Source organism: Amphibalanus amphitrite, unplaced genomic scaffold (genome assembly GCF_019059575.1).
Source record: "Amphibalanus amphitrite isolate SeventyFive unplaced genomic scaffold, NRLGWU_Aamphi_draft 001060F_arrow, whole genome shotgun sequence".
NCBI lineage: Eukaryota > Metazoa > Arthropoda > Thecostraca > Balanomorpha > Balanidae > Amphibalanus > Amphibalanus amphitrite.
Genome location: NW_024882554.1, coordinates 165,957 through 178,210, shown reverse-complemented (window position 1 = coordinate 178,210; position 12,254 = coordinate 165,957). Strand labels below are relative to the sequence as shown.

General features: G+C 53.3%; 1 protein-coding gene across 1 annotated transcript in view; it reads right to left on the bottom strand.

Annotated features, from left to right (window-relative positions):
* Positions 1-11,561, bottom strand: part of LOC122369671 (roundabout homolog 2-like) — a 71,456-nt gene extending 59,895 nt beyond the window's left edge. Inside the window, exon 1 of the mRNA XM_043344577.1 lies at positions 11,210-11,561. Within this exon, the coding sequence (XP_043200512.1) occupies positions 11,210-11,294 (85 nt within the window). The 5' untranslated portion in view covers positions 11,295-11,561. The remainder of the gene's footprint in view (positions 1-11,209) is intronic.
* Between the last annotated feature and the right edge of the window lie 693 nt (positions 11,562-12,254).

Here is a 12,254-nt window from a genome sequence, read left to right as displayed (position 1 = left end):
GTCAATCGGCACGTTTCTACCTACCTAGCCTTAACCTTCCACTTATCTCACTTGCTCCAGCCATCCCTGTTTACCGTCTACCGTCGCCGCGAGAACAGCAGCCCTGCCGCACTGATTCCTATGCGTCTCGCGGCCAACCGGCCGACGCAGTGGCGGTAGCGGCGATGGCGCAATATGGGAGCGGTCAGTGCCGAGGCGAGTTCTGAGCTGCCAAGCAGCCCACTGGACGACATGGTGGTAGGTAGCTGTAGGCAGCCAGATGCAAGCAGTGGGGTGGAACGTTATAAGGAATCACATTAGACCGCCGCCATCACCGTCCATATAAGAGTTAAAATGTAAGCAAAAAATATGCTAGGTGTAAAAACTCTGCATTTTATAAACGAAGCATTTTTTCATGTTTTTAATTCTTCCCGGCAGAACTGGTCCTTATTTAACAAGTTCCTGCAATAAATTTAGCCAGAAACAATCCAGTGTCGAGAGGTGCGACTTTGGCACAATTTATGGAGTTGGCTCGGCGAGTGTTTAGCCGGGACCGGGGACCGGACGAAACTCACAAACACAGGAGGCGGCAGAGGCGGGGACGCCTCCATTTCCGTCCATCACAAACAGGGGCCGATCCGCGCGCCATTTTCGCCGCAGCGCGCCGAAAACTGGACAGAGATGGCGACATCAGTCTCCGCTGGCGACCGCTGCAGGAAATGGGAAAATACGGAGCGGCGAGCAGGCGGGCTTCCACTCCGCTCCGCCGCCGGCGGCCGGGGCTGCACGTTATACCATTAGGGCCACCGGGGAGGATCGACTGCCCCGCCCGCCGCCGCCGCCGCCGCGCAGAAGACGGCGCCGGGGCGGTCGGCCTTTTTACTGTAGGATGGTCAGGCAGGAGCTGAGAAATGCAGTACGGTAGCCGCAGGGGGGCGGGGGGGGGAGGGGGATGACCAGGCTCAGTCATAGCTATAGGTATGGTTACACCAGCGATACCCGATGTGTCCATCGGGCAGGGCATCAGCTAAACGACGCTGCCAGTGCACAGTTCTATCCCTTCCACCCCAGAGGCCCAGACCCTATAACGACTCTGATCTACACAAAAAGCCCAGCTCAGCTCAGATCTAGCAGTATAGGTACCCATCTGCGTCACAGGGCCCAAATGGGTGACTCAGAGGCAGTAACTGCGGCTTAGAAGCAGCACCGCGGCGGTTACACAACTCGGCATTACCGTGCTGCACTCGGAGTGACCGGCCCGCGACGGTGCAGGGTCAGGCCAAAAATAAACAACCGTTCGGTGCCTACAGTTTACGACCCACCCACTCACTGGACTGCGCGAAGGGTAGAACCCAGGTTCTGGGACCTAAGCTGTTGGATAGTTGCAGTTGAACAAGGTACACACCACTTGGACCGCGTTAATTGCTTCTTTACTTGCTGCAGCGAGGGGCAAGGCTTGTACGCGAAAGATCAATACCAGCGGAAGGACTTTGCTCAGCGACGACTGGCTGGGTAGTAGCGAAGTAACTGACTGGTTGTGCGGTGGAATAGCTGACTGACTACCGGTTGACTGCGTTAAAGGTAGTGTGCCAGCTTTCCTGGACCGTATGGAGTTAATGGCCCAGATAAGGAGAACCGGATTTTTAGAACTTATCCATACCTTCAAAACTCATGGAAACGTCTTAAATTCTTCAAATTTTGAGTACCCCAGTGCGAAATTCGCCCCGACGGGTTGTCGGTCGTACCCCAACCACATTTCACACCACTATGAACAATAAATGCACACACTGAAATCGCTATTACCGATATGCTCATCCAATCAAGTTTCGATAAACCCGTTCATCATCATCTCCTGCGGTTTCGAACACGCCTGTTAGGTGGTGCGGTAGACTGCGCCCAAAGCCAGGGACCCGGTAACGTGAGGTAGCCGAGTCGGGGCAGCGTGCGCTGACCCAAGCCGGGGCCGCGCGTCCTCCCGGTGTCATGTGATAGCCCGGGGCTGCCCGCGGGGATGCGGTAGACCGCGCCCAAAGCTGCGGCCCCGGCTTGGGTCAGCGCACGCTGCCCCGACTCGGCTACCTCACGTTACCGGGGCCCTGGCTTTGGGCGCGGCTTCTGCTCATACTTTGTGGTGCGGTGGTGGTGCGTCGGGCCGCGCGCTCTGACTTCGGCCAAGAAAAATGCGTCAGCTGATCATTGTCATTTCTGCCACTTGCGTGTGGTGAAATGGGGTCATATCAATTATTTTACGGCTTTTTCATAGCAATTATTTTACATAAAATCATATTTCAAACCATAAATAATGTTCGACAGCCAAATAAAAGAAACAATACCAATACAGGCATACAGTTAAAGGCTCGACATTGTGTTGTCTACGATTAGACAGCTGATAACTCATTCCCGTACGTCGCAACTCTATAATGACCTTTGCTTATTGTCACATGTGCGCCGCATTCGCGATTGTTGCCGACGCCTGTTTGCAGGTCAGTCCACTACAGTTGTTATAGATATCGAAAAACCGATAAACTTTTAGGCGAAAAAGGCACTATTCCAGGCCCATTTTTGATTTTTTTGCGATATTAGGTAAAAACAGAAGCTTCTTATCCTAGGAAAAATAAAATGGGAAATCTTTCAAAGGTGGCACACTACCTTTAACTGTGACTGACTGTGACTCACTGACAGTGACTGGATAGCGCAATGGCTAACTATATTGGGGCTGGCGACTGGCGAGGTTATGACTTATGAGTGACAGACTAACTCAGACTCCGGTCCGGCACAAGCCGCCGCCGTGCATGGCTCTGCGATATGATCAGAGTGATCTGTCGATCTCGTGTCGGAGCTCCACTGTGATCTGAGAGCAGCTGAAGGCTGCATTGTCGGCACGCCAAATTCGGCACCGGCTGACAGGCCATCGGCCATCAGTGTCGAACGGCGCCCTTTAGACGCCAGCGCTCGCCCGACGAAAATTCCAATGTAATGGTTCTGCATATATTGGCGGCGAGACTTCCGGCGAACTAGCGTTGATGCAACGCAATGTTTAATTTCATAGATGCTCTCCCGAACTTAATAAGTGTTCCGTCAAAGCTAAAAAACCTACCTAAAAATACCTTCGCCAAGACTTCTGGATTGGCATGATGCCATGACGTATTTCCAATATAAAAACAAGCCAACTCGCAATAAATCACTCTAGGCATATCTGTTCGTTTTCGCGTCAGCTCTGTTCACCGTCATCATCATGACAGATGCGTGTCATATGATTGGCAGTCCAGTGTTCATGATAAACAAAACCTCCCGGTCCTGAACAGGCGTAAAAAGCGCACCTCCGACCGTGTTTCCGGTGCAACAATTGACCGGAAACGATTACCGGAAATGAGAGTGTCCATTCGAATTAGCCACAGTCGTCGAAACACGGCAGCAGGCGCAGCTGGTGATCGGGGGGGGGGGGGCGACATTCCGATCGAGCTGCTGAGGATAGAGCGCGGGCGCGAACTGTCCTAATATCCGGCGGAATAGCGTCACCTCATGGCATGCGAATGCTGGATGCAGCTGACTTGGGCTTGCGTACCTATTCGGATTATTCAGTCAGGTCGAGGTTGAGATCAGGAGACCTCCGTTTCTGACAGAAGAGGCAGTCTATGACATGCGGAAGCTGCTGGGACTGATCAGTAAACTCAGCGGACTGCGGCAGACTGCGGCGCTGTCTAGACGTGGCGGCGGCGCTGTCAGACAATGGCAGTGTTATGAGGGCTGCTGTCACCACTCTCACATGGTGCTGTCACCAATGCTGTCACTTGGTTCTGTCAACAGCGCTGTCAAATGCTTCAAAAATGTCAACACAAACTCATACCTCTACTACACATAAATAACTGCCACCGTCCACCATCCAGCCCGCCCATTTCCCCTGTTTTCCACGAAAGCATGCTTAGCAGCTACCACCTTCTTCTCCTTCCTTACCCAGCCTGTTGGACCACGCCGGCACCCCAGTCAACCCCATGCCGTGTCACGTGGCACGTGGCATTCACACGTGTCGGCCGCCCGGGATCGTCTGGCGCCACGCGGCGGCCAGCAGGGTTTTTGCCCTGGTCCAAGTTTATTTTCGTGACCGGCTATCGCGCGCCGGATTGTGCCATCGTGGCGCAGAGAAGGTGCCGACGGCAAAAACGGCGCAGCGCCCCGCGGCGACCGGCGCCGCTGAATACAATCATGGTGCACCGCGGCGAGGCATAAGGAAAAAGTCTGGAGATGGGATACGATGCATCATCAGATAAGTCCACACTAAGCGAGGCGGCAGAGCATCGGTTCAAGCTGCTGGAGGTTATATCTGCATATAGTGAGGCGTACATGCCAAACACAAAAAAATGCACCAAAACATAGCCAAACATTATCAGTTTCACACATTTAATTTCCCCCAAATGTGCTCATGGTGAGGAGATGCATTTCCCTGATATGTATCCCAATTCCACCAATTCCTCTCCTTTCGCTCTAGTTTCCACCCCAGGCGACATCACTTGTTAATTCGCGGTGTCTGCGCCGCTCCTGTTAGCTGTCCAGGCTGTTTAGCGCTGCTCCCCTACCAGAGACAGCTGCGCCTCGTTAGCAGAGCCGGCATCCCCCATTTCGGATAATTTCGGCGGCGTTTTTCGCTGCCATCTCAGCAGACCCCGGCAGGGGAGGCTGGTAGAGCGGCGGAGGGTGGCACGGAGAGAGCACGGAGAGCTGGGTGGAGGGGAGGGGAGGACTCCTCCAGTAATGACGCCAACAAGCAGACGACGTGTCAACTGTCGCCACCGGCGCACGCCACACAGCGACGACTGCCGGCTGCCGCGCGAGCCGCGAGCCGCCTGACGCGCGACAATGCGCCAAATACGCCGCGGCGGGGACAAAAACGACGCGCCGACATCGACGCGTCGGTGGAACGTGCAGGCGGAGTTGGTTGACAAGAGGAAGAGGTCGTCGACAGCTCCCGGTAGTCTCTGCTGGTGATGCTGCAGCAACAGTCAGGGTGGAGACGAGGAATCGATGCCCGTGGGCGTGCAATGTAACTAAAAATGGCGTTGAAGTGGAGCTAGTGACGGCATTGAAGCCTTGCGGAACACTGAGAAGTGAAGAGGGACAAGGAAGACAGCCGAGTGAACAGGGAAGAGAGCCGGGTGGGCGGGGATGAGGGTCCGTGTGGGTGGGATGAGAGGCTTGCTCCAAACCGGCATATCTCAGCCTCCTCCGCGGTGTTTTGATACGCTGCGTAACTTCCCAGCTGCTCCGCTGGCGATGGGGTAATAAGGTGCAGATGTGAAGCGCTCCCTGATATCAGCACAGACCAGTATCGAGCTGCTCGGGGTTCAGCCACGGACGGGCGGCGCCCCGCCCCACTTTGAGAGACCTTCCGCCGCCCCCGCCGCCGCCCCCGCCCCCGCCCCCGTCCAGGCCCGGGCGCGGTGGCGGCCGATGAAATCAATTGCAGGCGAGTACGATGGTGACACGCCGTACGGTAAGCCTGATAATTGGTGATTAATGACTGCCGGCGCGGCGTGGCCGATTTTTCTCGGGTAGTGGCCCGTGTGTGGGACCTCGGCTGTGACCGGGCGGGTCGCCACTCGGTCCGACCAGCCGTCGGGCAGAGCGGGGAGCGCTCCTTTGTTATGGAGAGAGGGAGAGAGGCCGGATCGACTCTGGCTAGGCTCACAGCAGGAGCTGGGGTCGCTGGTCGCTGTCTCAAAGGCCGAGCCACGACGCCGTAGGCACGGGGATCAGCTGGCTGGGGACAAAGAGGCCTTTGACATAAGGCTCGGTCGAGAATGATAGAACGTAAATAATGAAATAAGGGAGACGAGCCAAGAACTGTTGTCTTTCAGTCAGAGGATAATTTTTTTCAAAGATTCAACGAGTTATTTGCTGAATTGTCACCAAAGGATAAAATACAGTTGGTATACCATATTGACCACTCCCACACGGCCTTCTCTAGCATGCTTCTGTATAACAACACTGCAGCGGCCAGCGACCCATAAGCAGCTGTGGGTGACATTGACTACATATGTGACGGTGGAATTACGGCATTTGACGATATAGAAGACGTGCCGTTACACCCTGGGCCACAGAACTACCCAACACCTCAACTCCCCACTCCCCACTCGATAACTCGTGGGTCAGTACCTCACAAGCTGACTCAACGGCCAGTAACTCGCAGTTAACCAGTCCGGGTGCCGAGTGCGCCACTCAGCACCGCGCACGGACCGGTAACTCACCAGGACTCACGAGCTCACAACTCACTATCCGGTAACGCCCTGTCCACTAACTCAGTGCGCAGCAAATTCATGTCCACTAACTCCGGTTTCGGTACGGACCAGTGCGCTCGGAAATAGCTTCATTGGCCGGCGGAAGGCCGATTCAGTGGCGTGTCCCGAGGCTCTGTGGCGCGCGTCATGTCAACTAATAAGCAGGTGTGAGACCCGTGGAGCACTCGGCAGGCTCAGACATGGCAGGCACCGGCGCCCCGGGAAATTATACGGCACCGGTACTGCACAATAAAACGAAACACGCGGATAAATAAAACTAAATGATAGGAATGATATGCATGGTGTGCACGGTGAAATGGAGACCGAACGCGCGAGCGGCTTTGGATGAAATTTTCGTTTTTTTACAGCGAAGCACCTAAATCACTTTTGACATCAGAATTTAACAAAATAGGTTCCTTCTTTTTTAGTACGACTGCCTAAAAATGTGGCCACACCATCTAATACCAGTATAACGCCTTTTGGGGCGACTAACGGAGCGAGCGAGAGGGTGGGCCTTGCACGTGCGAAATTGCGAGGGGGTACCTCCAACTGACTTGTGCACGGCACCCTACTAACCGGTCCCTAGCGATGTGCCAAATTTGAGCACAATCGGCCCAGCCGTTCTCGAGGTCTGGAAGCGGCACCCTGCACGTGCGCACGTGCAAAATGGGTCCCAACTGACTTGTGCACGGCACCCTACTAACCGGTCCCTAACCGTGTACCAAATTTGAGCGCCATCGCTCCAGCCGTTCTCGAGATCTGGAATCGACCCCTGCACGTGCGCACGTGCAGCAGCACCCCAACTCTGGCACATGTATATGCAGTGCCTAGTGGGTGCCTACCTACATGCCAACTTTCAGCGCAATCGGCCAAGTAGTTACCGAGATATTGCAAAAATTACAAAAGTGACACCTCTTCGTTTTGCACGTGGCACGTGCATAAGGGGTCACCCACATGCATCGGGAATAGTCCAATACTTGGTAGAAGGAATGAAGCTACCCTACAAAAATTACCGCGTGTAAATCGGTCAAGTGGTTGCTGAGATATAAGCTTCGCAAAAGCGTGACCACGGCCGGCCGGCCGGCCGGCCGGCCGCTCATACTCAGAAATTTCCGTTAATCTAAGGAAAGACTACGCTCGCTTCGCTCGCTCCGTAAAAAGGACATGGGCAACTAAAATTAATCAAAATACCGTTCGCACCATGCACCATCTCGTAATCTGTGAAGCAATCTGATGCCCAGTTCCAATCAAACAGGAGTTCCGCAGGCAATTTTCCTCAGGCATCGTGCCCGTTTCTCTTCCCATTGCCAGCGGCGCCAGCGACCGATTCCCGTATGACACGGACCATTGCCCCACGCGGGATCACCGTTTACACAGGGGACGGACTGGGCATCTAAGGGCGATGGGTCTGCCTTCACGGAACAGATATCAATGACGGATGACGGCCGGCAGGCGGCGATGACGGATGCGGAAAACTGTGGGCCGAGTGGTGACTTTGAGAGATTCCACGGTTGCAGTAACATAAACGGCCGCAGCGGCTCTGATTTCGCGCTGATTGAATTGTCTTGGTGCTAGTGACAGAGTTCGGGCGATTTAGCGGAGTTGAAGCGGCGCACACCAGTCAAACACTTTGGAGACTGCAACGGTGATAGGCGCACACAGCACACCAAACCATCACCAGCCCTCCTCCATCGGCAGGGTCTATGACCGCTGGGGAGGGCTACGTCTGTGACCCGCAGGGGGAGGGGAGCACCGGAAATGGATGTATTGACTGAGGAGCAGTCGGCGTCGGCCACGCGGCCAGGCTCGCCCTCCCTCCGACTCCAGCCATCCACCGCACCAACAAGGGAGGGAGTCGGGGAGTGCAGACACAACACAGCGAGAGGTGAGTGTGAGACAGACCTCACCGGCATGGGCCACCGCGGGCGATTATTGAGCCGGCAGCTGGGAAAAATAAACAGACTGTTCAATATATAGGAGCGGGCACCAGCCGCCAACAAAAGGGAGATGGAAGGGGTTTGGAATGAAACTACTTCATCCTTTTGAAGAAGAGACTTCATATTATTTTCAATAGCATTTTCAAGCAGAATGGCCCTATTATAAAGAAGTGCATTCCAAAATTGTATTCCTTTTCCTCTATCGAAAAGTTTGCACGCCATTTTTCCTTCAATTTGTCGTGTAAGACGTGACCATGCTGCACAATATACACCTGCTCGATTCAACCTTTGCACGTAGGTATAGGTCACGTTCCCGTAGGTATAGGTCACGTTCATACCTCCACGTACCCGCTGACACGTTCGACGTTCACCTTTACATCACCAAGACACCTACATGGTAGCGCAGATGCCTGACGCCATGTCCCACTCTCGGAAAACTAACGACCCCGGCCTAATTACGGCGCGTTTTCATTCATTCGGTGCCTCCCTCCCACTGTGCACCTCATTAGCGGTACACGGAACCCACAGAGACGGCTGCCGCGTGCGGATATTTCGGTCACTGCATATGGGAGGCCGTGATGGAAGTAATGCGTTAGGAAAGGTCCCATTCTTCCAGAAATAGCCGTCTTATTGGGCTGCTGCTGTGCTTTATATAGCACTCGGTATATGTTCTGCAGCGCCCAAAAGGTAATTATTTATGCTTGAATACTGCGAAAGGAATGAAAGATGAAGAAGGTATAGCTAAAAAGGCAATTTGTCAACATTGATGGTAAATTACAACACGAAATGATGTTGTATAATGTAGATTGTACAGAAAGCCGAAACAAGCTGCATGTTTGATTTCAAAAGTCCCATAAAGAAGGTCCAATTAATTCAAACCTTTAAAAGATGTTTATCAGTGCGCCATGTTTAACAACTAAACAAAGCCGATAGCATCACTGGAATCCGGCCGTTTTTCACCGCACACAAAGGCCACAGCGTGTTCGCCACCTCAGCTAGTGATACGCCAGAGGCACCACAAATGCTCCGAGTATCGACCGGCGATATTTCTGCTCCGGCCATGGGCGATACTCGTGCAGTCATCGGCCGCCTGACCCCGGCGGCACCCCGGCACCCCGGAGGCACCCCCGGCACCCCGGCGGCACCCGTCGACACCCCGTCGGGCCGGCCGCGTCGGTCGCGCGAGGAATCGATGCCCGGCCCGGTCCGGCCTGCGTCGATCGATGTCATTTGTGAAATGGGCACCTCTCCCTCCCAGACGGGCGCCAAGTTCGCCGACTGGGGTGCTGGGCTGGCCATCGCTGCTCTGGCGATGCACTCGATCGGTCCAATGTGCGTGAGCAATGGAAACAGACGACGATAATTGGAGCTATGTGTCATCAGACGGCCACACTACTATGCATAATGTAATGCATGCATTGGGCTCATGTTCAAGACGTTGCATAACCATGAAGCATGTGGCACAATTTCGACCTTTCTATTCTTTTAAATATTGAATATTTAAATGACATTGTTTCCAACGCTTTGATTCAAGTGCTTTGTTTCCGGTCAGCTCACAATCACTCTTCAACCGCCCGGACGCTCAAATATCCCTGCCAAGCGATTCATCCCATTATCCCCATTTCGTTGTCGCTCGTCAAAGAACTATCTTCTCAGCCACAGCAACCTTGTGCCCCAGTCCGTGTCCCGATCAGCCGAACGCATCTGTGAATGACTGACACGGCCCCCGTCCACCCTCTTACATACATCCGGATCTTACGAGTGGCCACCACTAACCGCCCGCCTGGGACTGACGCACTGACGTACTCGAAGTCCTCGAGCGGTTCAAAGCCGAGCTCTGCGGTGGGTCCCTCTAATCCAGAGTAACCGCCTCCGCCGGACAATGTCTGACACCACTGGACAGCAACGGACACTCACCCGGACACCTGGAGCGAACGCTGCAGCACTAACCTGCACTAACCACGCCCGGCGCTCTAAGCAACTTGGCAGCTCTCGCAGAAGAAGCAGTGACTTAGCGCTTGGCAGTCTGAATAGCCTCCAAGCTATGTTGGTTAAATGCGCGACAGGAGCTGAGACACGACGGACACAGGACGACGGCCGGGACGGTGCTCGGACGTTGTTTACGAGTCACAGTTGTGACTGGTTGTGACAGGTGTCAGCCGGGGTGACAGGTAACAACGGATCATGTTTTGACTTGTGTAGTAACGTCAAAACTGTGATATCTTGTCGGTTTGCTTATGCAAGTAATCACAGAAGAAAAATAGGGGAGGTATGTGCTGCAAGTTGTAAAATATGCTAAAAGTCAAGTTGACATAAAATAGACATTTACAAAAATTCAAATATGTCCATAAACATAAAATGCTATCCGTTGTCGATAAGGACCTTATTCCGAGAAGCTGGGAGTTGGGACTGAAATCGATCAGACACAAATTGGTGGAATCGGTCGTTTTAGGACCTTCAAAGACACAAATTCTACAAAGCTGACATGGTATGTTTTGTGACAAAAATCAGCTTGAAAATGGTTTGGAATAACGCATGCAAGATGCCAAGGACGTCTCTTATCTAATCAATGTCTATTGTCAGACAGTACCTATAGTCCATAACGAATCTATTGTGTTCTCGATTCTCAGAGGCATTCTGCATAACGATATCGCGGCTCTGTCGATTGTCATCTTCGATACAGGTGATTGAGCTCTTCTACATGCATTTCCTGATTGTGGGTCCAGAAAAAAAAATTGTTTGATTTCCAGTTGGATATTTGCGTCATTCTGATTTGATTTCGGACGACGGTGAAAACAGGGCGCCTGGGGCGATTTGATCAAGGTTCGTGAAATTCACACGTAACGTTTAGCATGTAGAAGGCCCACGAAGGAGGAGAAGCTCCAAATGTCACGTGACTAATATGCCCTCCGGCGCCCTGTTTTCACCGGCGTCTCTGATTTCTGGGATCGAAAGTCAAACGGTCGTGTTTCAGGCTCCAAAACAGGAACCCCTTCCCATTTGCCAGCAACTCTGACCTACCTTGTACGGAGGATCCCAGCGTTAGCAGGACGAACGTCACCAGCCACCGGCGTGGACGGTCGTCGATACTTCCAGCCGACGTCATTTTGGAGTCACTGATCGGACATCACCGTCCGGCTACCGGTGGGAAACTCGCCTGGTGACCGAGCTAACACCGATCAGTCCTCAGTCACTGCTCAGTCAGTCAGACTGAGTTCACTGCCGGTCCGTGACTGGACAGCACTCCCGCACACTCCCAGAGGTATCCCACACTGATCACCCGCGGTACAGGAGTACATGCGGTCCCCACAGGCACTCGAAGACCGACTGGCGGCCGGCGACCACAACACCGACTGGCACTCCGACGGCGACTGGAAACCGCCAGCGCCGCCCAGCGGCAGACGGAGGAACTACTGGGCCAACTCGATCGGGACGGTCGGTGACTGAATGGTTTCGGGGGGAGGGGGACGGGGGTCGTTAGATACGAAGAGCTAGAAGTTGAATGAGACTTGGGATTACTCGTGTCCTTCCGAGCCATTCATTTGTGTTCATCGATTCTCTCGTCAGATTTATAAGCAACTAGTGCAACCCAACCTGAAAACTAACTGCCAATTGCAATTTAATTTGACCAAATCGCACCAAGTCCAAGTGTGACCAAATATGCCCTCATGAAAACGTGATGACAACAGCGTATGGCTACCTAAAAGAGAAGAAAATCTGCTGCTATTTAAAATCAATGAAAATATGATCGTTTACCAGCGCCGAAGGGATAAACGTTATTACGCATATGGATAAAATAACATCGTCAACTGTTGAACGCTTGTTGTGCCTATCTATCCTAGAATCTTCTCCTAAATATTCATCTTTTCACAAACCACAAGTCAAGTCCTCAATCTCTGGGGACGGCATTGCCAGGCACCACCGTTTCATCACGGCCCATGTTGTAACATTTTCTCTCGCGGGGCTACCCTGGAAATTCCTCGTGGACCAACAAGCGGGCTAATTTAGTCTCTGTGGGGTGGCCACGGCTGTCAGCCGGCACCTCTTGTGGTCAAGGTCCGGCCGA